This window comes from Echeneis naucrates, chromosome 6 (genome assembly GCF_900963305.1).
Source record: "Echeneis naucrates chromosome 6, fEcheNa1.1, whole genome shotgun sequence".
Lineage (NCBI taxonomy): Eukaryota > Metazoa > Chordata > Actinopteri > Carangiformes > Echeneidae > Echeneis > Echeneis naucrates.
In genome coordinates this window covers 11,626,571-11,654,127 of record NC_042516.1, presented here as the reverse complement: position 1 = coordinate 11,654,127, position 27,557 = coordinate 11,626,571, and the positions used below count along the sequence as shown (strand labels likewise).

The window sequence follows — 27,557 nt, the reverse complement described above, 5'->3', positions numbered from 1 at the left end:
CCATCAGCCTGTTAGGACAGTTGGCAGATTGTCTAACCTTCTAATCTAGAAAGCAATCAAACCACCAAGTGGTGATCACCCACATCATAAAATAATTTTTGCCAAACATTTGAATATTGAATGCACCTCAATTTGTGGGAACTTTAGGGGACAAGATGAGAATGTCAAAAAAAAACAAACAAACAAATGTTTTGCAGGACAACATAAATGTATATTTATGTGTTGCAGCACCAGTGAAATGGTTCACCGGGGTCTGTCCTGTTCCAGCACCATGGACAGAGTTCACTGAAGCTGCCCGAGGTTCTTCAGACACAAGTGGACACATTAAGAAACTTTTTTTGTTTTTTGTTTTTTTTTACCTCAAATCATTTAATTATTAATTTCCTATATAACCGTATTCTTTTACAATGTGTTACAGAATAGTCAGTTGTTTATTACACTTGTCAACTGGGTTGTAGAAATGAACATCACAGGCCCCCAGGGCTTCAAATTCAGGGTTGTTAACTGAAAATTACTGACAACCTCCTCCTATTTCTCCTCTCACTTTTTTTTTGACAAGCAGGGATGTTGAAAATGTTTCTTGTTCTGTTGGAATTTGATGAGATGGGGAAACTTTGAAATTCTGTTTCCTGTTGTCATGCATCACATAATTTCCTGCAGATTTTGTCAGCTGCACATTCGTGCTGCCAATCTCCTGTTCCACTGCATCCCAAAGGTGTTGGATTGTGATGTTGTGACTGGGGAGGCTGCTGAAGTTCATTAAGTCGCTGTTGATGATCATGAGTCTCGTTTGAAATGTTCATAAAACCTTTTTGAAAAGATTGCATTATCACGCTGGAACTAGACATGAGAAGATAGTAAACTCGTGTTTCAGCTGTTGGCTGAAAGGAGAGGAACACAATGTTTTTTCTGTCAAAATATTCCCAGAAGATCAGAGGTCACCAGATTGCACTCTTTTTCCCTCCCAACCACATCAGTTATTGTCAAAATTAAGACTATTTTCTAAATCAAACACGTTTGAGACATTGTGCCCATCAGAAGAACTCCTCTGCAAGTTGTAACGGCTGAATTTTCTCTATCTGCACAGTCTGGGCCTCCAACTATGCACAGGCCTGTCTGAAAAAGATGGCTGCAGGGGGTATTGCAGGAAGAAATGTTACAGAAGTACGACAGGAATGAAACGCAATGAAGCAGGATAACTAACAGTTGAAATTACTCCCACATTAACACTTGAGTCTTATCATTCATCAGTTATTTGATCAGACAGCGAGAGCAGGTCAGTTCATTGCCATTTAATTCATTATATAACATCAAAAATAATTAGCTGCTCCTGCTTCCCTTTGCTCCAGCCCTCATCTGCCTTCTTGGATATTCAGGTGCGTATGGACGGTATGTACAGGACCAGCAATCAGAAAGGAACACAGGGTGAGCGTTTTGTACAACTTGCTCACCCCTGAGCAAGTTACAAAACGCAGCATTCTTTCCACAGATCCTTATGATAACACAGGCCGTGCTGCCTTTGAATACCTGGTAAACTTATTATGATTGTGAGCCTTGAATTCCTGGACCATTCATCCATCTCAGGCCTCCTTTTGAACTCAGAATGTGTTTGCTTGTCACACAACTGAATCACACTCACTGTCTAAGAGAATTTATTTTCCCTGTAATCATTCTTTGTGCATGGTTTCCTTTCATTTAATCACAGCCACATAACCAAAACCGTGAAGATGACCAAAAGGTCACTAAAGAATGAAGCAGATAAATATTATCACCATTCAGAATGCATTTATTCATTTCTACCTACACAAGCTGCTCCATACGGAGGTGTCTGAATTCACATTCACGATGCTTCATCAGGTGTCTAACATTATTTCAACAACTCCTGTAACTAGGTCTCCCATAAAGTGTTACGTAACTAAATGGTATATTTGCAGATCTAAAAAAACACAGAGGATAAATGGGTTTTAAAGAATGGCCAAGGACATGCCATCCATGTGAGAAATTCCTTGACATATAAGTGCATTATGTAAGTCCCTTCTCTCTGTTCCAGCCCACTGTGTCAGTCCTGATCTGGCCTTTTCCGACACTTCTAATTGACCTGACGGTCTGAGGCGCGTTTTTCTCATGTCCTGATGCAGAAGCAACTCCTCTCTCTGTTGAGCCACCAGCTGCTTTCCGTGCTGCATGTGTTGTGTTGTTTTGACCTTTTATTTCCAGGTACAAACAGACATCTCTGTGGCTCTCCAGCATCGGACACATCTTTCAGCAGCCCTTTCTTTCCCTCCTGTCTGCCACAGGAGTGTCATTTGTTCAGGTGCTCGCTGCTCTATTTCTCTCACGCTCTCTCACTCTCGCTGTTCGCATTGTTTAGCGACTGGTCTTCCCCCAAGCTTCAGAAATTTTTTTTTCTGTGTGGTCCCTTAGCCAAAACTCTGTAGGGCAAAAAGTAAGACACACAGTTGAAATATGATCACATGAATCCCAAATATGATCAAAAAGTAAGTGAAGTTGTGAGTATTGTTTTGCTAGTAATTCAAATTGCACCTGAGGATGCTCTGTATGTTGGGTTGATGCTTCTCCTGAGATTTGATGTCACTGCTGCAAATACAGAAACAATTAACATGGATGTGAAATGTACAGTTAGTCTGAAAGTGCATCTACTTCAAATATTATATCAATGTCGCTTAAAAGTAGTGATCACAAAACCTCCTCAGAAAAACATTTATCAAATTACTCTTTAAGTTTAATGAATTAAAATATTATATTTGCAGGCGCACAAAATTTTTCCAGTCAGCAATTACTATTTCTTTGGAGATTATAAATGTCACTGTTTAAACTTGAGGCCTTGTAAACGTTCCATTATGATTTTTGTTGCTCTCTTAGTCGGTTCAAGTAAACATGAGTTGGCTTTAAGTTGGCTTTGTACTCCCTCCAGACTCCAATAAACTTCACTCCTTGGTCCTCACAGCCAATCAAACACAAGCCTTAGTGAACTTTGCACAAAAGGATTAAATAGTTTTACTTCCTCGGGCCTTGGCTCTATTGTTTTGATGATCGCACCCTTGGACAAGTACTTATAGAAGCCAGGAACAATACATAGTTTATAATAGCCCTGCAGTGAAATGAGATATTCCCCCAGACTGCGACACTCCTCGTCGCTCACAAACGGAAAATCGATATTTTCTAATTTAAGAGGATCTTTAACTTGATGCTTGACTGTGTGGCTTTGTTTTTCTACAGAAGCTTCCAGCCTTAGCTCACCTGTGATGGCAGAAGCTGGTACAGGATCGATCGTCAGGCTTGGCACAAGTACACCGTCCGGTGGATCTTCTACGTCGCGACAGAATGCTGCCAAGTCCATAAAGTGTTGTCTTACTGCAAAGAGGAATGGAGACTCAAGGCTGCATTCGTGACATACCCGCAACACAGACTTTGCTCTTTGGTAACTCCAAATAATATTTGATGATTGCACATGTTTATTCTGGCAAGACTCTGTGTTGTAATTGATCCAGAGCCAGGTTTGTCATGTGTTTTGAGGTTGAGGTTTCTGGTGCTCACCTGGGTGTGTTGATCCAGATGATATCCAGATGGCAGAAATAGTGGCACTCAGAGTCCAAGAAGTTGTTACAAGCACAGCGCTTGGTCCTTATTCTCTGTGTTGGGATACTGCTGCCACCTTCTTCTTTCAGCTCGTTCATCACAGAAAGACCCAGACCTGGTTTAAAACAGAGAGCCACTAATTCAGTAAACATCAACCTCAGCCAAGGCGATCCAGCGTGCCAGTCGCCCTGCCCCTCTTCACGTAAAGAGAGCGACATGCAAACATGGAAAAAATCATCACTTATTCTTCACGAGAGTCTTTCTCTTTTCCTCGTCCTTTTTCTTTTACAGTGAGCAAACATGCAGGTTCACTGGGTGGAAATAAATGAGTTCCTTGGCTTTATCATGTTAAAGTCACAGACAGTTCAAAAGGGTTCAACACATAAACACATCAGTTCTCATAATAAAAAAAGACAACCCTCTCAACTTGTACTTTTACCCGAGTTACGACAGGCATGGATTACAAACTGCATGTGTGACTGTGTTTATCAGCAGTACAGTAACTTTCATATAAAAGAAGCCACTGCTGTTGGATGAATGGGAACTATTATACTATTATATTTCCTGTGCTGCCGAGCTTGCCAAAACATGCATTGCAAAGCATGCATTACTTGAGATTCTTGAAAGCTGTTAAAGTTCTGAGGTTGATGCAAAGATGATGAACTTCCACCAAATACAATACACATCCGGTTAAAAGAAAGAATCAATACAATTCAAATTTTTTATTAAGATTTTATCTTTGAAATAGACTCACCATCATGCATCAGTGCCCAAAGGGTGATGAGAAGAAGAAAGCTGGTGTGAGTCCACATGGCTGATTGCAGATGGATGGAGCTCCGCACAGAGAATTGTACCTGTATAGTTACAGCTGCGCTTTTGATATGTAGCTGCTGCTGCTGCTGCTGCTGCTGCTGCTGCATGCCCACAGGTGTCTGTGCTCTCTTACTTCTTATACGTCTCCTCTCCTCTCTCTCCCATGATATCACGGCAAAGCCACACCCACAGCTGCTTGATATGGAGCCACAATGTACAACTTCAGGGTATTTGAACCCACGAGACATTCCAGGAATATCTGGCTCCTGCCGAGCTAAGGAGGAGAGGGAGAAGGATGGGAAAGAGATGGAGGAAGGCACGAGGAAGCAATTAGCTAGTATCCTAGTGTGGAGAGATGGAGAGATGAATCCTAACAAAGACAAAGCACGGGCTCACTGGGAACACACGTGGGACAAGATAAGAGGTGAGATGCTGTGATATGCTGTCATACAATGGAAATATTTTGAATAGGGTTTTCCCAAGGCAAGCTTCTCCAATGGAAGGAAATGAATATATAAAAGAAAATAAAGGTTATTCAAATCACAGGGCCAGAGGCTTTCAGTTCCTGATACCAAAGACTCATAAAACGACTTCACAGATGATTGTGAGCTTTTAATGTGACACACTGTCAACATTTTACCTCAACCAAGTCTTTACTCTTGCGTCTTTGTTGAATTTTATTTGCTTGTTTGCTGGTTTCACAGCAAGATTATTCAAAATGGACTGAAGTGATTCACATCAGACTCAGGGAAGGGATCAGGCATGGGCCAGGGAGGAACCCATCAATTTCAGCGCGGCTCTTCAACATATTATTAGTAGATTTGCATGAAAAAAATGGTGTTGGCATCTACAAATTTGATGCAAATTGATATTATAATCCAAATCTAGAGTATGAAAATGCTGAGGAATAGTTACAGTCGTGCTTCGTTTACAAGATAAAATCACACATTAATAAATGCAGTTGCAACATAGTAATAAAAATATTTGTGTGATATGAATTATATCATACTGCTGGAATAATTCCACATCACAGGCAATACAAAAGTCCAGCTATGTTGTTTAAGATGATAAATACACTCTAGATTTGAGAATAAAAGATGAGTGAAGGACTGTACGGCACTGTACGTGCTCCATGAGTGTGATTCCAGTGTAACGAATGAAAAACATCTCCAGTAACTTCCCTGACTTCACAGCAGTGATAAAAATGTCCTTTCACTAAATTACATTTGAAATACAGGACTACTTTTTAACGACTAGCTGCTTTGGCTAATGAGTGCAGCTCTGAAAACATAGTGGAGCCTTTGACAGCTTAGCAGACTGATCTTCCCTGTCCGATGGCATTCAGGACTCTTCATCCCACCCACATGGTGCCCAGTGTTCAGGTCGACCTTGCCGGGGTCACACAGATAGCCAAATAGCTGAGCCTACTTATGTAAATACTGTTCTTTCAGATCAGCAATGTTCATTTAATCTTGACTGCTATTGTAATTCTCCATGAGCTCAGAGTTACTGTTGACTGATTGTGGAATCCACTGTTGAATATGAAAATGTGCAGTTGTTGTACAACCTATAGTTGTTGTTGTACTGTTGTCTGCAAACCTCGGAGATTACTGCCTATGTGAAACATTGGAACAGCTCGTGTGTCTGGTAGGTGCAGTTTGAAAAATGGATGTGTTATTAACAGAGTTATATTTGAACAGTAGCTGTTATGTCACCACCCGACCCCGGATAAGCGGATGAAGATGGATGGATGTTATGTTACTGTAAGAAAATTCTACCTTCATTTGTTACATTAATTTAAATTAAAAAGTTAAAGGGGAAAACACAGAAGGTCTCATGTACCTTTTCTGATTACTGCTGGTGACGCCTTAAAAAGACCTCATCTCCTACTAATTGTCCCAGCTCTGTTGTGGTTAGCCTGATCTGGGCTTTGGAGGACGAGGAATCTCTCACATCAAACTTTTTGCTGCACAGAAGGTAAAGCTCTGAGTTGTGACCTGGGTCCTCCTATAATATTTTCTATGGAAGGTTGACTCACTCTTTGGTGAGCAAATGAGGTGGCTTTACATAAAGCCTGTCTTGCTGGGCTAGTAAATACGGTTGGGCAAAGGAACACAAAGAGCGAATCAGGATGGGATGTTCATGTGATTATTGCTTTATGTGTTCTTATTGCTTTATGCTCATTTTCTACTCGATAACATGAGGCAGCACGACTTTGCAATCAGCAAGAAAATTACTCTTTGGGATTAACATGTGAGTCTTAAATGTCTGTCTACATCATAAAAAATGTGTGTTTTCTGGAAGGGCAGTGGCAGAATAAAGCCAGAGTTGACCTATATATCTATATATAAGTGTCATTTCAGCTCACGTTGGTTCAGATAAGGTGAGCGTGACTTTAAGGGCATATTGCAGGTTAAAGACCACTTTGAATCAATGTTTAGAAAAATAATACAGGAACAGTTTTTTCTTCAAAATATATTGGTAAATACATTAATTAGGTTTCTGCAGTCATTTTTGTGAGAAAATGTTACTTTTGCACTCAAAAAAGCTAAAGTTTAAGTGATGTAGGGAGATGGAGAGCAGTGAACCTGGGCAATAGTATGTTGCTTTGCAGCTTTGTTGATTAGATAATTTTAGCTGGACATCTGAGAGTTAGTGGCTTAATAAGGACATCTAGTGGCAGAACTGCATGATACCACAAAGGCATGTTAAAGTTTAACATAAAAAGGGGGGAGAACTGGCTCAATGGGGTAACTTGTAGAAATGTAAACCTTGCGACATGGCGGCAATAGTGTCCCATTCTTAAGCTAGCTCAGTATCTACCAGAGATTTACACCGGCACCATTAACTAAAGACGGATTGCTGACATTCTTCAGCTCTTTCTGCGACCTTCCCACACAGATTTCAAACCGAAGACTATGTCGCAAAAAATATTATAAAAGTAGATGGCACTTTAGAAATAATACAGATAAGATGTTTTCAACAATCAAGTAGTTATTTTTTAAAAGACCAACAGTAAAAAATCTAGCTTTTCTGAAGACGGGCTACATCTATAAAAGGCCTGTAAAGTACGAAATGTATCACTTTATATCAGCATATGTGGCTCCATCGTACAACCAAACATATCAACTGCTGCCGATGTACAAACTCAGACCATAATGCACCGCAAACTATCACATATTGTAAGACAAAACAGTAAAAAATTACACAAAAAACACAAGGCAACAATTAAGCTGAATAGGACAGTTTGAAAAGATCCTTTTTCTATTTCTGCTTTCTCAGTAACACTCCACTAATGACTGGAGCTCTAAAATGAGGCAAAAATGAGACAATGTTGGATCTGATTGTAGATAATTATGATACACTTTGGATGTCTTCGTCAGCAATCCAACTTCACCAAATTTAATGAAGGTGCTAGTACAAAGAAGTAATTAAATGTGTATAGAGGCATTTGTCCTAGACCTTGCCCACACTATCAAACTGTCAAACTGCTGCTAAAAAAAAAGGCACAACCTGAAGGCAGTCAGGTGCAGGTGTTTTATTTCTTCAGTGACTAGAAATTTTGCTGTGTGTGAAATCTGCAGGGCACTTGATCTTCCGGTTCCAGCCAAACTCAAACCCTCATCTATATCACCAATTCAAGTCACAATAACATCATGAAAAACACACAGATGTAACCAAAAAAAAAAAAAAGAAAAAGGGAATTTTTCCAATAACAAAAAGTAAAAAAAAAAAAAAAAACATCCTTGAAACAATGATCAATTGTCACCAAATAACAATAAATAAGGAGCGTTCTTCCCTGTAAAGATATATTCTAATCTAAAATCTTTCATAATAAAAAATAGATCTTCAGTGCATTTCCCTGGACACATTTCTACTGCTCCTTCAATATTTCCGCCATGCAACTCTCAGTTACCCTGGCATTAAAGCAATGGCCTTTAGAACAGAAACAATCAAAACATCAAATATTAACCATCCTGAACAAATCAAAACAAAAAAGCAGATATAAAATTTCACAGCCTTCTCTTTGTCTTGTCTGTGCTGTACATCTCAAAAAGCAAACCTGGACAGAAAAGGCACAAGTAACTATAGTTTGAGTAATACTGAACAAAATCGGGACAAACAAAATGGAATTTTTTCAATAAAGATTTTGGTCATTTACAAATTTATTCATATTCTTTTTCCATATATTTTAACAGACATGAACATTACCAGTATCAATAGTGATACAGGAGGGATATATATCACTTTTCCCACCACTCATGTAATAGTGTGATATATATGTGTATGTATATATATATATATATATATATATATACACAAACACACACACCCACACCCACACACACCCACACACACACACATAACAATATTTTCTCAAAGAAAAAAGTGCATTTTTATAACAAACCTGAATGTTGCCAAGGAACAAACATTTAAGTTAACAATAGTATTGAAAACTGTATAAAAACAAAGCAATAAAAAACAAGACTAGTGTAGCAACCAATAAAGCAAAATGGGATGCGTGATGCATCAAGGTGTACACACTGTTAAGTGCTCTGGTCTGTTCTGGCACAGTCTCCTTTAATTCTTTCCTCCACCAGATGACTACAAGATGGTGGCTCCTCCCCCTCTGACTGCTGTCCAGTGAGGCTTTGCGAGGCTACGGCGGCTGCTCGACCGAAGGTTTCTCTCCAACGACTGTCTGTGACGCAGCGCTCGGCGGACCCAGTAGCAGACCTGTGGGTGTGTGTGGAGCTGTGCGTAAGCTGCCATATTGCTTTGAGTCTGTGGTCTCCGACTCCAGTTTGGAACATGTTTGTGCTGTGCTTAGACCACACTGCCCTGACTGGCTGGTTCCTGCTGCCTGGTGCTCTGACCAGTACTCTCCAGGAGTCCTAAGCCCTTGAGTTCTGGGGGTCCCGCCCCAGTATGATTCAAACCTGGCCAGTGATGGCCCCTCCATTGGGGGAGATGTTGGGGATGAAGGGGTGGTGGGGTGGGACCTGGGTCTGGCCTGCACCATCTGGATTCCACCGATGGGAATCATCAGATAGGGGACCTTGGCTTGTTGGGAGTGCATGGGAAGATGGCTGAAGATGTTGTCTGCTGCTTGATGGCCAGGATACCCCTCACATGTAGAAAGACGGAAAGCAGGTGGAAACAAGCTGGCTTCTGGCAACGATGGCCCTTCGCCTGATTTAACACTTGTCTCCTGTAGGGGGAGCAAAGACTTCATCATTACATTTCATGTATTTCTCCTGCTATTTAACAATTTGTACACTGAGTTCTTTCTGGAAGGGAAGTGCAGAGTTGTTACTGTCTGTTTTTAGCGCAGATCTAATTCTGGTTTAGATGACAAAAGACTCACCGGTTTGACATGACTACCCTTTGCAATGGGAGTCTCCCAAGGCAGGGATACGGCAGGTCTATGGTGCAGTCTGAGCGGCAATGGGGGGGTCCGAGTATGTGATGATGGGTGGCAGCTTGGCGAAATGGGACGAAGAGGAGAGAGGGGTCTGATGGGAGACGGTCCTCTTTCAGGGGAGGGTGAGACATGTCGAATGGGCGATGAGAGCTCAGTCCTGGGGGAAAGACTGTGGATGGGAGAGGACAGCTCCAGACGAGGGGAGAGGCTGCGGCTGGGAGAGCAGCTCTCACTGCTGGGGGAGAAGGCTCTTGGTGATGCCTTCCAGCCCTGTCGGGAGAACAGGGCTCTCCTGCTGCCCGGAGAAGCTGCTCGCCGGTTTGGCCAAAATCCTCTTGGGGAACGCTCCTGACCAGGGCTGGGACTGGGGCCTGGGGGGGGTTCGGGATCAGAGGTACCCTGCTGAGAGTGCCTACTGCCGCTGGAAAGCCCACCTGTTGATAAGTGGGTGTCTGATGAACAGGAGGATGGTGGATCGTCGTGGGATGCAGACTCCTCTTCTTCTTCATCGTCGTCATCGTCATCATCGTCCTCTGTCTCCTCCACGTCAGAGAATTGATGCTCCTCCTGCTCCTCTGGGCCGCGCACACGCTCATCACTTTCTCCTGTTTGTGTAGACACAGACAAACACATACGCATCCTTTAAGTTATGTCTGTCCATATCCATGCAATGACCTTTAATGATCTGTTGTGCTGAATGCACAAAGTAACAAAACTCCACTGACTAAGAGGGTCGAAAGCACATTGACAGAAAGATTCACTGAAGCAAGCAGAAAGGTTTAGGACAGCAGACTTTTCTCTGTCTGACAAACCTCACCCACTGCCCATTAAACCACTGTTATAAATAGACTGAGGATGAAAAGACTGGAATTTAATTGAATAGCACCATGCCTCTATTCACCGAGTATCTCAACAGCCTTGTGAATGGAAAGGCAGTTTAAATGGCGCATCCTTGGGAGTGATGAGTATAGTCTGTCAGCAAGAGAGTGCAAAATGAGGGGTGGTAGAGGAAAGTTAAGGAGGAGATTGTGAGGTTGCTGGCTTTGATGGGGGGGCAGACAAACGCATTGGAATGAGTATTGTCACATGACAACAACATATCCTTGAGGACAAGGTAAACTTGGCAAACTGCTGCACATACAATGGTGTGCTCTCTATTCTTTATTCATTTATCTGACATTTTTTGATACCCTTTCTTGCGCAAGGTCAAGGGGAGGAGAATAGAACATGTTGTTGCATAAGCTGTCAGTGCTGAGCAACTACAATTCTGTGGAGACACAAGTTCATCCTTCTGTGCACCAACATTTCTCTCCGGCAGTTGGGAAATATTTCCTACTCCTTTCCGATTTCCTTGCCACCCCCCACTCCCCATTAGTACCTGTTTCCTCACTCTCTGGCTCGTCCAGTGATGACTCAGATACTCCCATTGCCTGGCATTTTTTCCCATGAGCCTTCGACTTCATGTGCTTTGTAAGGTTTCCTGCAGAAGAACAAGAAAAGACCATTAAAATTCCCCTTGACTTTTCAATATCAGGGGTAGAATGTGATTATAACGTAAATATAATGTAGATGTCTACAAAATAAAAGAATGAGAGGTAAAACAGCTCATGTTTTCAACAACTTATAAATCCTCCCCTTACCTTTGGTTTTGAAGGCAAAGTTGCAATGCTTGCAAATATATGGACGGACATCGGTGTGTGTTCGGATGTGCTTTTTTAGCATGCTGGGTTTCTTACAGCGGATGCCACATTCTCCACATATGTACTTTCCCCTGCCACGGCCTCGCACATAAACATACTCTTCATTGGACTTAAACCTAAGATGGACCCAAAAGAAACAAAGATAAGAGATTTGTCCTCCACAAACTCTAAATTTACAATTACTTTCCTCTAGACTGATGGTTCTGTTGTATGGTAAAAACAAACTTCGTATTCTCCGCAACCAAAAATATCAGCTTGTGACAGTTGAATTTGTTACATAAATGACAAAAACAATGCTCCAAGAGAGAATATACATTTTAAGGAGCAGAGGGGAACCACAAAATTGCCTGATAGGTCTGTGAGGCTTCATCCCTATAAGAGGCTGTCTACACATAATGCATTAATTTAGCCTATAGCTCTTAGAAAAAAGTATTCACCGGGGCGAAAGTGGATGTGGGTTTGTGTGTAGCAGGAATAGGATGTGCACACACACACACACACACACACATACACGAAGCTGGGATACAAGGCTTTCTTTATAGGGGTGGGTTGGGGAAGCCCCACCAAAACTCCAGCAGCACTGAGTTCCTGGGCTGTTCCCTCCACTACACCCTGGGCACACAGAGAGAATATCAGCCATTCTACTGTGATCAGGCAGCCCTGCCAACAACAGCAGCAGCAGCTAGAGTCGGGGAAGTGAGGCCTATTATAGGCTAACCAACCTCATACGGATAGGACATATTAAAGCCAAGCAACAGAGTCTATTAAAAATATTGTTTTGACTCAAATTCCATGTTTACAAAAAGGCTATTTGTTGACACAGTGGACCACAGATGTTTCATATGAGTGAATTGTCCTCTATGAAAAACTCCATCTGCTCTCAATGCTTGTGAAAAGATGTACAATCCATTTTGAATTGTAAGTATCCAATGCGTGTGCCGTTTAAATACAGGATATGCACCCCATCTGAAAGAACACGGGCTGTGAATGCCCCCAGTTGTATAACATAACCAGAAACAACAAACCATAACAAATGGCTACACAACTGTGAAATAATCTCAACAGGGGCATTATTTTTGTGTTCATTCAGGGGGGCTGGCTCCTGTTTACTGACACGTATTCCTCGCAACAGCTAAAAATATCTATCCACATCTCAGGAAAAACAAGGCAGAAGTTGCACTACACACATTCAGAATTAAATCAGCATCATGTCTCTTAGTCAACTCAATCGTAAAGCTGTCCCTTCTTGTACCGTGGCATCACGACTGTAGTAGCAGATTGCTGGGTTGAATACCTCTTCTAACCAGACTGCGGGGGATTCATAAAACTCTTGAATTTAAAAAATGTGAATAAGAGTAAAGGACAAAACTGACATATCATAATTTGGAGGGAAAGGAAAATGTTTCATCTTTTTGACACATGCTGTAAACTCTACTTGCAGGAACAACAGCTCCCATCTCCCCGGTGTGGTTTAAGTGTTATGGCAAATTGGCAATGTTAACCACTTCCAGCGTGGAAATCAATCTGCATGTTTTAATGGAAAACAGCAAGATGTGATTCAGCTCACTAGCAGGGATTAAAGCTCACTTTCCAAAGAATTTTGCAACCACCAAGAAGAAACCACGCTTAATTAATTCAAGAGTTGTGTTAAAGAGAAAAATACATGGCTTGATCCCATTTCAGTTTCTTTAGCTGCATGATAGTAATAAACTACAGATTTTTTGTTCATGTGCACATACAGATTTCTGCACCCTTCTTTCTTGGACTAAATTGGATCAGGATGAAATTGTCATTGGAGAGAAAAACAAAGCTACATGATGGATAAATAAAAAGGGGCTGCTTATTCTCCAGATTAAAATGAGTGGTGCGCCCTAATGGAGTAAGGGTGCATAATATTCATCTGTGTTACAGAGTGAGTTGTTGTGCTTATTTTGCACACGTGTAGAAAATGCAGCAGGACATGAAGGGGCACAGGCACACAAGGGAGGCTGAGGGAGAATGAAGGGAAAATAATACACGGGTAAGTAAAACTGGAAGAGCTGCCAGAGTGAAACAGGCTGAGTGAATAGAGGGAGAAGGGCGGTATGATGGAAACAGATGAAGGCTGGAAGAGAGAAAGCTGTGGGCTCTGATGGAAATTCACTTCCTGCATGTGTGCCTTTGTAAACGATAAAGACTGGTAATTAGTGGCTTATCTACTGTTAAGCAGACGACTCCTTCACACTCAATCTATGTGAACAAAAAATGCAGACCCTAATGTGCAAGTTTTCGCACACATGCACAACCACACACACGTGCATGCTAGCAAAAACCTGTAATATTGCCTCACGACATGAAAAAATACTTTCCATGTCCAAAATGAAAACCAGTGTGTTATTCCTGTATAATTCTCATTAACTGGGGACATGTTACTTCTTTACTTATTCCATATTTTTTCCTCTGCTGTTTTATGCTAATTCTGTTCCCACCATTTCTTCAGTATGAAGAGTTCGATACAGAGAGAGCACAGTAAACACGGGAAAGAAGACAGGCTGCACCGGCAAAGATCACTAACTCTCACAAACATGGCGAGGTTAGAAGACACACAGGCACACAAACAGCACAGTCACAAATATGGTTCTAATTAGTTTCACGTTGCTTCCAATTGCGACTTGGTGTCTTCTCACTAACTAATGTAACTGTAATAAAATAGGTATCAGTGAAAGTCTGACAAAATGAGAGTGTAGAGACAACCTTTTCCTCTTCACACACACACACACACACACACACACACACACACACCTTCTACCTCTCAAATAAGCACTTCTGAAGCAAAGACATTCATGCCAACACAAAGAGGAAAAAGCTTGGCTGCAGGTACAAATGAAGTCCCTGCAGGCCTCACTGCCTCCCATCTGTTACTGTAATTCTCTGCACAGCTCTCGAGTCAGCTCTCCGTAGTTCCTGTTTTTGATGTCAATCGACGTCAGAAAAACAGATTACTTGTGTAATCAGACACTGCCGTCATTCCCAAATATTGAATTTGGAACTGAAAGATGCTCGTACAGTGTCACCCTCGCAGCACTTACCCGCCTTCGAAGATACGAACACGAGCCGACTCTGCCTGTTTGGAGGTGGAGGGTCTTTCCTCTTCCCTCATCTCCTTATTATCCTCTTTTTCCTGTTGCTGCTGCTGCTGATCCTTTACTTCAGTCAGGGTGCTGGGTTGGGTGGCATGTACCTACACTCAAGACACACAGAAAAATTCAAAACAACTTATAAAACCTTAACTGGCTTATTGTTAAAAGAGTTCTCCACTGATTTAGCAGCGCGCTCCTGAAACAATCAAGCACTTGCGTTCAAATCCATGAAATGGAGCCCCGTTGCCACCATTGTTAATTACTCTGCTTCTGACAGTCTGATCAAACATACAGACATATGGCAAGTTCGCTCTCCAACCCCAGACCATCTTATTTTCTTTTTCAAACCTTTAATTTTGAGTGCCAGCTGCTTCTGCCTCAAGTGATCTCACCTCTTGTTGTCACATGAGGCAGTTTATTGGATTTTGCACAGCTCCCTGTGGATCCTTTTCCACATACCCACATCTCTGTAACCGGTGTATGATCAGTGGAGATCCCCTTTTAGCACATTAATGTGGTTATATGTAAAAACAACAACATATTAATCAAAAATGTGAGAGATTGTACACCTTGGTTTTTCTTGTGAATTTGACATTTTTTTATTTATCAATATTTGTCCTCTATAAATTGTACCGCAGGCACCTTTAGATTGGTTGCACCCATGAGGAATGAAAGTGGGTTCAACTTATGGTTTCTATATGGATGTATATATTTACCTCTGACACACGTGGGGCCCTGCCAGTTGCAAGGGCCAGTTTGTTATTGACCGGCGTTGGGGCTGTGGCCATGGTATACGTCTCTGTGCTGTGCTTTTGCTTAGAGCACAGTAGGGACAAGACGACCTTGGTGCTGAGTCCTGGCAGGTTGGGGTTGTGAGCACTGATGCTCCAGGTAGAGTAAACTGAAGTGCGGGGGTCCCTCTGGACCGATGGATTTGGTTTGACATAGTTCAGGTAACACCAGTTGACTGAGGTGGAGGTGTGGAGACTCGGGTATGAGGGGGTGCTTGGCCTCTCCACTCCCTCAGCCACAACTGGCACCTCTTCCTTTTTATGACTTGACTTTTCAGTCGACTCCTCCTCCTCCTTTTTCTCCCTGTTGTGTTTCCTTGGTGCTTGCTTCTGTTCCCCCTCCATTTTCACAGTTGTCGCCTCCACCCTCTCTGGCTGTTTCTTCTCCCCCTCTTCCAGTTTTCTCCGAGTGTCTTTACTTTCTTCCTCTTCTCTTACCTTCTCCTCTACTTTTTCCTGCTCCTCCTCCTCATCTCTTGGCTTATGTTCCTCACCCTCCTCTTCTTCTTTCACTCTTTTTTGTTGACGCTGAGCCTCTGTGCTGAGTTCCAGGCTGGCTGCGGGAGAAAGCATCCGTTTACTTCCTCCAGCCCCAAGTGGACCGCCTCCCTCTCCAGATCCTGAGGCCAGCTCAGCTGCCATAGTCAGGGGAAGAATAATGTCTGGAGAAGGGACCTTCAGGTAGGACCGTTGCAGCTTTTCGCGCTCCACCTGGCCCATGATGACCATAGCTGTACAAGAAACGGGTTCCTGTGAGCGGGTGGAGGCCAAGAGCTGCGACAGAGTGGTATACATGGCATTGGCATAGGTAGGTATATGTGTTTGTAGGCGCACTGGCACTACAAGAGACACCGCTGGGGTAAGCTGCGCCAGGCAAGTGGCAATAACCGGCTGTGGGTAGTGGCAGGAGATTGTTACAAGGGACTGGTGGGTAAGGTCAGAAGGTATGGACGGTCTACTCTCTGTAGCGGGAGGAGAAGGGAGATGTGTAGTAAATCTTGTAGGAAGTGGTAGGTATACAGCCTGGTCAGCTCTAGTCCTGGAAGAGAACTGAAGAGGAACAAAACCTGGAAGCTGATGGAGTGGTATGCCCAGCTGTTCTGCCATGTGGATTTGTGCCGGGCGTATTTGTATATGTGTGGGGCCTGATGGTGAATGAAAGAAGGCTCTGTGTATGATCTGGGTGGATAGCACTTCAGAGATGGCTGTGGTGACGGGCATTAGCTGGGAGAATGATCCTGGGGTGAATATTTGCTGCAGCACATCCTGGCGGGGAGGGAAAATATGTGGCTGGAACAGCTGCAAAGCTGTTCCTGAGGTTTCGAGGCTGAAGTGGGGCCTTGCCTCTGCTGTTGTATAGAGAGGAGGAGGGATGGCACGGGAAGGCCCTGGTTTTGGACTCTCTGCTCTGGACGAGAGACCCAGGCCAGCTGCCTCTTCCTGTTCAGGCTCCCCTAGGGTGGCATGTTTAACAAGTAGACACTTTCTTCTTTCTTTCCAGGAGGATGTAGACTGCTGAGGCGAAAGAGAACCGTAGTCAAAGGATTTACTTCTGGTCTCAGAGATCTGTTCTGTTTGCTGCGGGCTGGTGGGGGTCTGCTCTGAGGATGAACGCCTCATCTCCTTGTGGCTTTGGTGGTGTTGGTGTGAAACGGGCGGTACCATCAGCATTTGGGAGCTCTGACTGCTAACGGCCCACATGGCAGGCTCTGTTCTTGCCGTGTCCTCAAAAGATGCAGAAAGGCTTGAAGCGTGGGAGATGTTGCTCTCCTGACTGGGGCTGTGAGACAGAGACACGGACTCAAAGCTAGACTCCCCAGACGACTGGGCTGCTTCTGCCAAACGGAGTCTCTTCTTCTTTGGTGGCAGCTTCTCTGCAGGAAGCTGGGCCAGAGTCTGGCTACGTTGAGGCCACTGGAACTCCTCCACTCTCTCTGTCTCCTAGGAAAGATGAATAGCTTACTCATTAAATCCTGTATGAATGTATAAATAACATCATGTGTAAGATGTAAGGACATTGACTTCTGTGTTCCTCGGGATATTGAAGTAAAAAAACAAAAATGCTGAATGACATTAAAGCAAGGGAGCCAACTGTACCAAAATATGCAAAAAAAAAAAAAAAATACAGTGAAATACTATAAAATACATAGAATAGTAATGTACCTTGGAAGAGGATGCTGTCACTGGTGGTGACACAGATGGCATGTCAGCATCAGGCTCCACAGTAACAAGGATCTCTGGCACTTGGATATTTGGCTGGCGGATGAGGCGAGATGTAGAGGGTGATGGTTTTGGCTCGGGTTGTTGTGTTTGCTGACTCTCTCTGAGGTCTGGTTCATGACTTTCCATGGATATACTCTCCTGCTTCTCAAAAGAGCTTGTGTGTTGGATGACAGACACGCCCTTCCTATTCTGCTGCTGCTGCTGTTGTTTTGGTTCAGTTTGTAATGAAACACCTAAAAACACACAGTCCAAACAACAAATTTCTCGTTCTATTATAATGGTATGTTGTTTTGATTAAAGACATTTGCAAGCACACAAGCACGGGGAGAACTTGCAAACGGCACACAGAAAGGCTGAACCTGCGACCTTCTTGTTGTGGTGTGTAGTTGTTTAACAGATTTCAATCCCCGTCTGCACTGTAGTGTAATGTCTTTGCTTTACATGTAGCTAAGTGTAGCTATATTGACTCAAACAGATATACACAGATTTATGTTTCTCAGATGTTAAAAGATGATACTATTCAAAAAATAAACGTATTGCTGACAGAGGATTATAACTAAGGTTATAACTTTATCTGTCACTGCAGGAAAGCATGAACAAACCTGAGAGGGCCTGGCTGTGCTTTGGTCTGCTTGGCACTTGAATAAGACCTGCAGAGCCGCCTGACGTGGTTCCACACCCGGGGCTGGGAGGGTCCTCCTCCAGGCTCTCCTCTTTCCTCCTCTTCCTCACAGCCATGGCCAAAGCCCGGAACTTGTAGTGCATCATCATCTGTGGGCGGTCCTCCCTGCATGTTTTTCTCACATCTCTGCTCTCTTGTTCCAGTTTTTCCTGCCCTGGGCAGATGCCTCTGTGGGCCTCGTAGCTCTCGCTCTGTTGGAAGCGAGCCCTACATGCTTCACATTCATACAGGCTGGGAGTCTTTTGCAGTTGCTGTTGCTGGGGTTGCCTGGCTAGTTCGCCACCTTTGGCTGCAGAGGGACCAGCCTCCTCCAGCATTACTTCAGCTCCCAAGGGGACTTCTATGGCCGGTTGGCGCCGCAGCATACGCTGGACATGGCCAACCCTCATCTCTGCTACCACAGCCTGCTGCTCATCGAATGACTGGCACAGACGGAAACCTCTGGGAGACATGGTACCAGAAGTAGAAGGATCTCCTTGGCTGGTAGATGATGGCATTGAGTGGCTTCTGAGCAGAGGCACTGATGATGCTTCTTGGGTACCTGGTGGATCTGCCTCAGGATTGTGGAGGTGCCTTAAGCCACTGGGTCCAGGGGCTTCTCCTTTGGGATCAAAGGTATGGGTATCTTTAGGGCTGCTAAATTTAGGTGACTCCATGCTGCTCTTCCTGGACAGAGAGGAGCGTCGTGGCTTCACACTGTCAATCTGACTGGTATCCACTACTGCTTCATTGATGGTGATGAGCTTTGTAATATGTTCTATGACTTGGGTTTTGGGGACGGCAAAAGGAATGCTCTTTTCTTCGGTTCCTGATGATGAGGGAAGTGAGGAATGAGGCTGCTGCTGATGTGGACTGCGCTGCTGCCCTCCTAGTCTTCCGTATTTCCCTAAAATAATTTCTGCGTAGGTTTTGGCACTGGCACTGGGAGGACTAACTTGGGATAGCTCGGTGCTGCCTGATCCAGAGAAATAGCCGGACTCTGTGCTGCCTTTACTGCCAGGGCCAAGAGAAGATGATGAGGTGGAGAGGGAGGAAGGTGGGTCATCTGGGGAAGCCATTGGTCCACGTTTTCTTTCACTAAGCCTCAGGGCTAGTCTTTGCTTGACAGCCTGAGAGTCCTCAGGCCTCTGGGCCTCCTCCAAACTTCCTAGCGCCTCTGTGCCACCTTTCCTCAGCTGACCCAAAATCTCCTTGGAAGAGGATTTTTTGTGTCGACCGGTCTCTTCCTCCGACTCTGTGCTTTCTCCCTCTGTGTGTTCTTCGGGGTCTTCTCCTACACCACTTGCCTCTGGTCCACTCAAACTGGGTTCATCACGACTGGATGCCAGGCCTGCTTTAATCCGATGGGCATGGGACTTACGGTGCTTGTACAGGTTGCTTTTGGTCTTGAAAGAAAAACCACAAGGGGCACAAGGGTAGGGTCTTTCTCCTGTATGAGAGCGGATGTGTTTCTGAAGAACGCTTGGTTTGGCACATGGACGGCCACAATAAGTGCACACATATTTCCCTGGTTTTGGGGGTTTCTTCTCCCCCTTTCTGGGGGAGCTGACCCCTTCTTGGCCCTCTTGGCTGGGCTGAGATGGGACGCCATGACCATGCTCACCCTGGGTGGAGGATGTAGAGCGGAGAGATGAAGTTGAAGAGTAGAAACTGCCTCCAGAGGGACCTGGGCTTTCTGAATGCTGCCATGCTACTGCTTGCTGCTGTTGTAACCGAAGCAGAAGGTCAGTGCGTTTGGGTTGGCGGTTTTGCAGGCGGCCCAAGGCTCTGTGTACAGGACGAGGAGTAGGAGGCTGCTGGGGTAGTTGAGGGGGACAAGATCCTACTGAGGATTCAGCTGTCACATGTTGCTGCTCTTGTCTTCCAGAGCGCTCCTCATCAGCCGGATGGCTGGGCTCAGCCTCCATAGAGTGGGGAGGAGGCCTCACAGACACACAAGGAAGGGCTCTTGGAGCCTCATGGGGCTAACCACATGACTAGGGTCAGAGTCAGGGGAACAGACAGAGTTGTAAATCAAAACAGAGGGCCTTTTCCAGAGTGGGCCAAAAGTTATTCAAAAGGACCAAGTAAGGCATCATTAAAAGGTGCCCTGGAGCTGCATGGATGCAGGTAAACATATATCATTTCCCTGTACAAAGCAGCCGTGCTTCTGTCCAGCCTTAGCCATTCTAACAGACCTCCCAAGGCCTACTCTGCATCTCCTTTGTTGGTTGTTAAAAGAGTTAGTCAAGCCGTCCAACTTCTGAATGGGTCTAAAAAAAAAAAAAGAGAGGGGAAAAAAAGGCATTACAGTGGGAACATATTATTGCATACATTTGGCAAAGGACCGTGAAATATATTCCCACATTCTAATGTTTTCCTCACTACTTAGCACTAATAACAAGAGAAATGCAATTTCTTCTTCTCAATAATAGCAACAAATCAAAGAGATGTAATAATGACTTCAGCCAACCTCAGGGCTTATTATTGCATACTCATAAACAGAAAACACACAAGACCTTGCGAAGATTTTTGATTTCCTAAGCGTTTTTGAAAAAAGGTCTGAAAAATGTAAAAAAATAAAATAAAAATCTGGGAAAGAAAATATAATGTAGATAATGTAAAATTATTTGTGACCTTTCATCAAATGCTATTTAATGCTGCTTTCACATATCGGGCTTTTAAAAACAGGAGCATATTTCTTGGTGTAGTGTTGCATAGCATCGGTTTTTGTGGGGAGCATAAACAAGGCAACTGCATCAGCAACATGTTTGTGCTTTCACCTGTCCTTACTTCAACTCATCACAAATCTATTGTGAAATGGTGGGTGCGAGGATAACACTGTGAAGCGCTTGTGCATCCCCATAAAATTTTGACAAAATTCAAAACCTTGATTCAAAAAGGCAGACACGACTCAATTCTGACCCGTGACCAGGGCCGGCCTGCCAAAATCCACATCGCAACCACCAACGGAGGAGACCAGTGTCAAGGCAAGAAGTCATAACAAAAGCTGGAAATATAGCCTTTGCTTATCTGATTTGGCATTAAAGCTGAAAGGGGTCAATGGAGGGGGCTGTTCTCTGGTGGATAAGAGGACTTGACTACAGCTTGGCTTCAACCAACAACCATTGCACTATGTTGTTATGCAGCCACTAGGGTGCAGTGTTTATGAGGGGCCAAAACGAGAGTCCTTTCCCTTTGAGAACGGGTACTGTGAAACCCTACAACAAGTGGATTTATTGCCATATTGGCCATACACACATTGCTAGAAAGTTGTGTTTATGACTGGACGAGTCAATCAAGACTTGTGTTCTGTAATATTTCCTACTCACTACAAATCCTGCACTCTGTCTCAACTTGAGACATGACATTCTTGTATCACAGCCAATCAAAACACATTCTGGGAATGGATGAAAATTTTTCATTGAGCGCTCATGGGCCAACTGCTTATGGTCACAGAGCAGACTCATCGAGAGCATCAGTCAATGTCTGGAACTCTCCTGACTGTACAGATGAGTTCTCACCGGGGGAGGACACCCTGTACATTCACTTCACAGCTGTATATTTCTGTGATGGTTTGCGGTGCAGACAGTTTGCACCACCTCTGCAAGCTCCAGGAACATACCTGGAGTGTGGCCTTGACCGACTGTGAGGAGGTGAGAGATGGAAAGTACGTAGATGGTTTACCGTGTTAAGATATATGCTTTTGAAGGGGGAGTAAGAAAGTGGAAGATGAATTTAGAAGGTGGGGACGAGAAAAAAGCCTGAAGCAGCGATCCAGTGGCTGAATAAACAAGCCCAGCAGAAGACTGCAGCGAAAGGTGGTAGGAAGGCAGCAGTGACAGTTTTTTTTTTTTTTTTTTTTAATGAGCCACACTTGCTCTTTCCATATGTCTAAAAAAAACAAAAAAAAAACACTGCACAGTCAGCCTTCATTATAGCCAGCTTACAGCGAAAAAAAGAAGAAACAGAATCAATCTTCTTCTCTGAAACAACTTGACATATTCTCTGCCCCATCTCCACATTATCCACATCTGCTCTGGGACGATCATCTTGTTAAGGGTGCATTTTCCCAAGCAGACCAGCATTTTCATTACAGCTGACTGTACCATCGCCGTTCACCAATTAGACAGCACGGCAAACCGAATTAACATTATTAAAATTCACTTCTATATTCAATCTTCTCAGCTGCGCAGAATGATTTTTCTGGCTTGAGCTGTTGAGCCAGAGAGACACATATTACTTTGTAGAGTTAGATGTAGAGAAGTTGGGGTCAGGAAAAACATTTGTTTCCTCAGATCTTCTCTGAAGAGTGTTGTTTATCACATCCATGAATTTTAGAGAGAAAACAGATATGACTATAAAAACTGCAGATAAGACCAGTGGGTGTGGGTAAAGATTACAAAAAAGGAGAGGGGGGTCTGGCTGCTGAAGCAGGACGATGCCGTGCATAGAAAACAGGAAGGATTGAGCAGGAAAGAAAAGATAAAGCGCAAGACGAATTGTCTTCCTCAGCCCCCCTGTAATAAATGTCTTTGTTCATCTATTCAGTCATGAGAGTGTAAGTTGAATGATCTCTTGCATAGCTGCTGATGCAGCCCTTAAACACGGCGATTAGAAGGTTTTAAAGTTGACGGAGAACGCTGCTTACATTATTCATGGTAGTCTAGACTGCCAGCTCTGAGCGGGGAAACACACAGTCAGGGGCTTGCCAGGAAGATGAGGGAAAGGAATGCCAAAGTCTAACCTACCTTAAGCCAAAAAAAAAAAAAAAAACACACGCAGATTCTACAGCACACGTACAGTGTACAGTACTACCCTCCCCAGAGCCATACCCAAAAACACAGAGCAGCCAAATCCACTTTGACAGCTCTGACCAACCAATCAGCTGCAGTGCCCGGAGGTGAACTACCCTGTTTCCACTCATCCAAGGGGTTTTCCTTCGCCATCATCCCTATCCTGGTATGCCACAGAGATGTGGCTGAGAAAGAGATAGACAGATAGAGATGATAAATATATGTGTGTGTGTGTGTGTGTGTGTGTGTGTGTGTGTGTTCGCAAATCAGTTGCTTATAGATGGCGTGCAGGTTATGTAAAGTTGTCTAACCTTCCCCATCACAGAGGGCGGGGAAAGGGCATTCTTCAGCCTGCTCTATTTTTAGGCTGAAGTGAGAGCAGGAAGCCACTGAAGCAGCTGTTATACATGTTTTGATGGGAGGTGCAAGAGCAAAACCAAAAAGCTAGGTGTCAGATCAGCCACACCCCAGAAGCCCATACCAACGCTCTGCTACAATCCCCAGTTGCCCACCTCTAGTCAGCCTTGAACCGATGTATGATGATTCTCATCAACAGTTTCATGGTGTTTGCTGTGATTTGTTGTGTGGACACAGAGGATACAGAATGTGTGTGTGGGAACAAGAAAGGTTGTGGTATCTAGACAGTCCTGACACACGTTAGAACTCACACTTCATCTCCCTCACAGACACGCACAAAATGCCACACACTGCTGCCTGCCATCATCCTGGTTGTGTTTTTTACACCCGAAGTGTAAATCCTATAAAACAAGCATTTAACCGAGCTCTTGCTCAATAAGTAGCACAGGAGCTTCGCAGCAGTTTTACAGTTAAAACTTCATTATGGTGTGTGGGGGAGTGTGGCCAGAGTCAGTGTTCATTTCCTCATCAATACACAGATGTATTCATTCAGCCGGTAACAACGAATAGAAATATGGCCGAAACATTAAATTACTTTGTGCCCTGAGAACAGATAAACCCTCCTAAGTGCTTTTTAAAAAAATCAAATGTCTCACTGTACGCCCCCCCCTCCCCCAACACACACACACACACATACACAAACACACACACCACCACCACCACCACCACCACCAAAGGCACAGACATCTTTCTCTCTCTCTCCCCATTCCCTCTTACTGGTGGTAGCATGGTGCAAGTTCCCATGGAAACCAGCCTACTCTGAGCAACGGCAGATGGAGAGGGAGCTGGAGGTCTAAATTTATCTCCCAGCATCCTCTCTGACTACAGACGCACACTGGCAGCAGGAAGTAAGGAGGGAAAATGCTTGGCCTCTGCATGCATGCATTGACAACTTCGCATGACACTTGACATCTCAACCTCCTTTGAGTGACACCGGGTTGATGCTGCAGTGGATGAAATTTTGCAGTAAAGCCTGCAACAGCATAGACAGCATTAGAGTCTGTAGTCAAGGCTTTGCAGCATTTGCTCCACAGAAAGTTAATAATCTTTCCAATATCTTTAAAAAATCCAAGCTGTCAATCAAACTCAGGCCTCAAATCCAAGGCATCAACATTAACCATTCACAGAACCGCGGGAAGAAAATTGAAACCCAGATTTCAGTACTAAACACTCGATGAAGCATAAAACCTCAGAGGCCAAGACTCGCACTCAGCCAGGAATGCCACTGCTGTCAGTAGGTGCCGCCAAGGAGGAGCGTGCCTGTAAAAACACCACATACCAGAGTTCTCACTCACGCTCTCTCAGTTCTGTGCGGGATGCATCTGGATAGCTGTACCTCTGCTCTGAAGGGAGACGGCGTGGAGAAGGACTTCACGGGCCTTTGGTAAGAATAGCAGTTCCCAACAGTTGCAGCGTTCCCTTTGGCTGAACGCAAGCCAGCGCATTGCAGGTCAACAACGGGTTTTTAAATCAAGAAAAAGTGGCATGGTGGGAGCGGGATATCCGCACCTCGACAGCAAGAGAAGATTGCATTTAAATAATAGCTCTGGCATTGGAAAATCTGTTCCTTTGGTGACATAATCAACTGAAAAAACAAACTGACCAAAACTTGGACTAAATTAGAGGTTGCCAGATTTTCTTGTCCAAAAACTTCACAGATGGAAATGATTGTTTTTGTGGTCACTTAGTTTGACAGTGTTAATTATACAGCCCCAAAACCTGCGGGGACTGTTCCTCTTCTAGACCCTCTTCTGGGATAAAGTCCTCTAAGTTTCCAAAAACTATGAGAGATCCAACTTCCAGATGTGCATTGGAGTTTTGAGCTGGAAAGTAGACTTTCCAACTTCAAGTGTATCTGTGATCTAATGTCCTTACTATTCATGATACATTTTCAGATGTTAGAAAATCCCAGGTATGCCTGTGAAAAAGAGTCTTTGACTGTAAAATACGAGACAAAACTTAAAGTCTGGAACAAAAAAAGTGTTATTAAAATATGCCAAATGGCAAACACTGCAATAATAAAATATCTTAAGTATACACAAATCCAAAAAACTAAGATACAGCTGCAGCAGCTAAATGGCCAATTTGCTTTACCTGACAAGTAAATAATAAAAGGGAGGGAAAGAGATGGGGGACAAGACTGAGCAGGGGAGAGAGAGAGACAGCGAGCGGCAGGAGATCTGGTGGAGGGGTTGGGGGGGGGGGGGGGGGGGTAGAGAAACAGACAGTTTAGATTACCTGACAGAGCAGTCTGGTCTTCCCCCTCAGAGACGCTTCAGAGGAACTGTGAGACGAGTAGGGAGAGCCAGAGAGCGAGAGCGGATATGACTGTTTGAGTGGGTGTGTTGCAGAGAGGGAGAGAGAGAGGCTGGGGGTGAGGCAAAAAAAGAATGATGGAGAAAGAGGACGAGAGGAAGACCCTAAATGAATGTTTCCACTGTAAGGGAAATGTAAGGGAAGGGGAGGAAGATGGAGTAGCAGGAAGAATGTAAAAGTGACTCATAACCTTGTAGAATGCAAAATATCTAAAAAAAGAAAACCTCATCCTTATCTCTAAAACCCCAGAAATGGCATCAGCTGCCATGTTTCTTACTGCCAATGCAAACAGAGGTGATGACAAACAACAACAGTGGGACAAAAAAACATGCACCGACACAGGAACTAATGGATAGGATTACAAACAGGTCTTACACAGGGTTTTCCCCTGCAACACACAACCCTGGAGGCAATAACTGGCAATTATCACCTCCTTATCAGCAAAGCTCTCTCACCGTAGAGGCGAGTGAAAGAAAAATACCCGTCCGTATTCTCCATAACAGACAAACCCTTTGCCTTACGCGAACATGTCCCCCCTATGTAGACTTTCCAGAGTGCCACTGTGCTGCATCTGTCAATGAATTTCAGAGCGGCATCCATTCAAGCAAGCCTCCGCATTACGCAGAACTCAGGCTCGGTCTATCAGCAGAGCAACGCAAGGGAGGGAGAGAAAGAGAAAGAGAAAGAAAGAGTTGAGAATGAACGGAGGTCCTGCTGTTCCATAGAGATTTGCCTCACTGGCAGAGCACAGGAAGTGTGAGTCACACACTCTAAAATAAACACACTCGCAATGATGAGCCGGCACATACACCGAGCTGGGCTACCCATCAGAAGACAGGCAGAGGGGAACATAGATGCTCACAGGCTAGCGATACATGCCAGCCTGGTGGGACTGGTGGGGGCTTAAACTTACCCCAAAACTCATGAGATTTGGACGACATGTCAGGACTGTGTGAAATTTCAATATTTTGCAGAAATATATGTCAAAAAAATGCTCGACGTCGCCACCCTTTGCTGAGCCCCTCGCTCAGGATTGATACATGGACGAGTGTCCGCCATTTTTATTGTGGCGATTAACGAGCTCCTCCTACAATTTTCAACCAATTGACTTCATATTCGCTCATTATCATCTCAATACTACAAAGATATCCATTCATTAATTCATCTTCTACCACTTATCCATTTTTCGGGTCGCGGGGGATGCTGGAGCCGATCCCAACACACATTGAGTGAAGGGTACAACCTGGACACGCCACCAGTCCATCACAGGACCAACACACAGAGACAGGCAGAGACCAACGACCACTCACACTCACTGACAGACCTACGGGCGCTTTAGAGTCACCAATTAACCCAAACATGATGTCTTTGGACGGTGGGAGGAAACCCAAGCAGGCACAGGGAGAACATGCAAACTCCTCAAAGAAAGGCCCCAGGCTGGGAACCCAACCTCTGACCTTCTTGTTGTGGGGCAACAGCACTAACCACCACTGCCATGCTGGCCCCCCACCCAACTATGAGGATGTAAAACTATCAAAATCTTGTACCTGCTTGGCATGGCGGTGCAGCGAGTTTTTGATGTTTCACCAGGTTTCACCATGAAGAAGGAAGTCCTCATAACTCCAACATACATTATGCAATCTGCCCCAAATTTTGCACTTTCACTCGGACTCCCACTCTGAAGAAGTTCATGTGC

At 44.1% G+C, this 27,557-nt stretch overlaps 2 protein-coding genes across 2 annotated transcripts in view; both read right to left on the bottom strand.

Annotated features, from left to right (window-relative positions):
• Positions 1-1,722: 1,722 nt before the first annotated feature.
• On the bottom strand, positions 1,723-4,473 carry LOC115045444 (endothelin-2). Its single transcript, XM_029505120.1, has 5 exons — positions 4,355-4,473; positions 3,559-3,715; positions 3,262-3,375; positions 2,545-2,598; positions 1,723-2,432 (listed from the first exon to the last, which is right to left on the bottom strand). Exons 1-5 carry the CDS (start codon positions 4,410-4,412, stop codon positions 2,393-2,395), a joined length of 423 nt encoding a protein of 140 aa, XP_029360980.1. The 5' UTR covers positions 4,413-4,473; the 3' UTR covers positions 1,723-2,392.
• A 3,463-nt stretch (positions 4,474-7,936) lies between these two features.
• hivep3b (HIVEP zinc finger 3b) overlaps positions 7,937-27,557 on the bottom strand; it is a 39,677-nt gene continuing 20,056 nt past the window's right edge. Inside the window, exons 2-9 of the mRNA XM_029503378.1 lie at positions 18,274-20,605; positions 17,612-17,904; positions 15,374-17,389; positions 14,607-14,758; positions 11,479-11,654; positions 11,217-11,318; positions 9,782-10,443; positions 7,937-9,625 (exon numbers count right to left, since the gene is read on the bottom strand). Of these exons, the coding sequence (XP_029359238.1) occupies positions 9,074-9,625; positions 9,782-10,443; positions 11,217-11,318; positions 11,479-11,654; positions 14,607-14,758; positions 15,374-17,389; positions 17,612-17,904; positions 18,274-20,260 (5,940 nt within the window). The 5' untranslated portion in view covers positions 20,261-20,605 and the 3' untranslated portion in view covers positions 7,937-9,073. The remainder of the gene's footprint in view (positions 9,626-9,781; positions 10,444-11,216; positions 11,319-11,478; positions 11,655-14,606; positions 14,759-15,373; positions 17,390-17,611; positions 17,905-18,273; positions 20,606-27,557) is intronic.

Coding starts and splice junctions, on each gene's coding strand:
- LOC115045444 (XM_029505120.1), bottom strand. CDS start 4,412: ATGTGGACTCACACCAGCTTTCTTCTTCTCATCACCCTTTGGGCACTG. Junction 2,599..3,261: donor ACCAGCTTCTGCCATCACAG/GTGAGCTAAGGC, acceptor CTGTATTTGCAG/CAGTGACATCAAATCTCAGG. Junction 2,433..2,544: donor AACATACAGAGCATCCTCAG/GTGCAATTTGAA, acceptor TTTGCCCTACAG/AGTTTTGGCTAAGGGACCAC.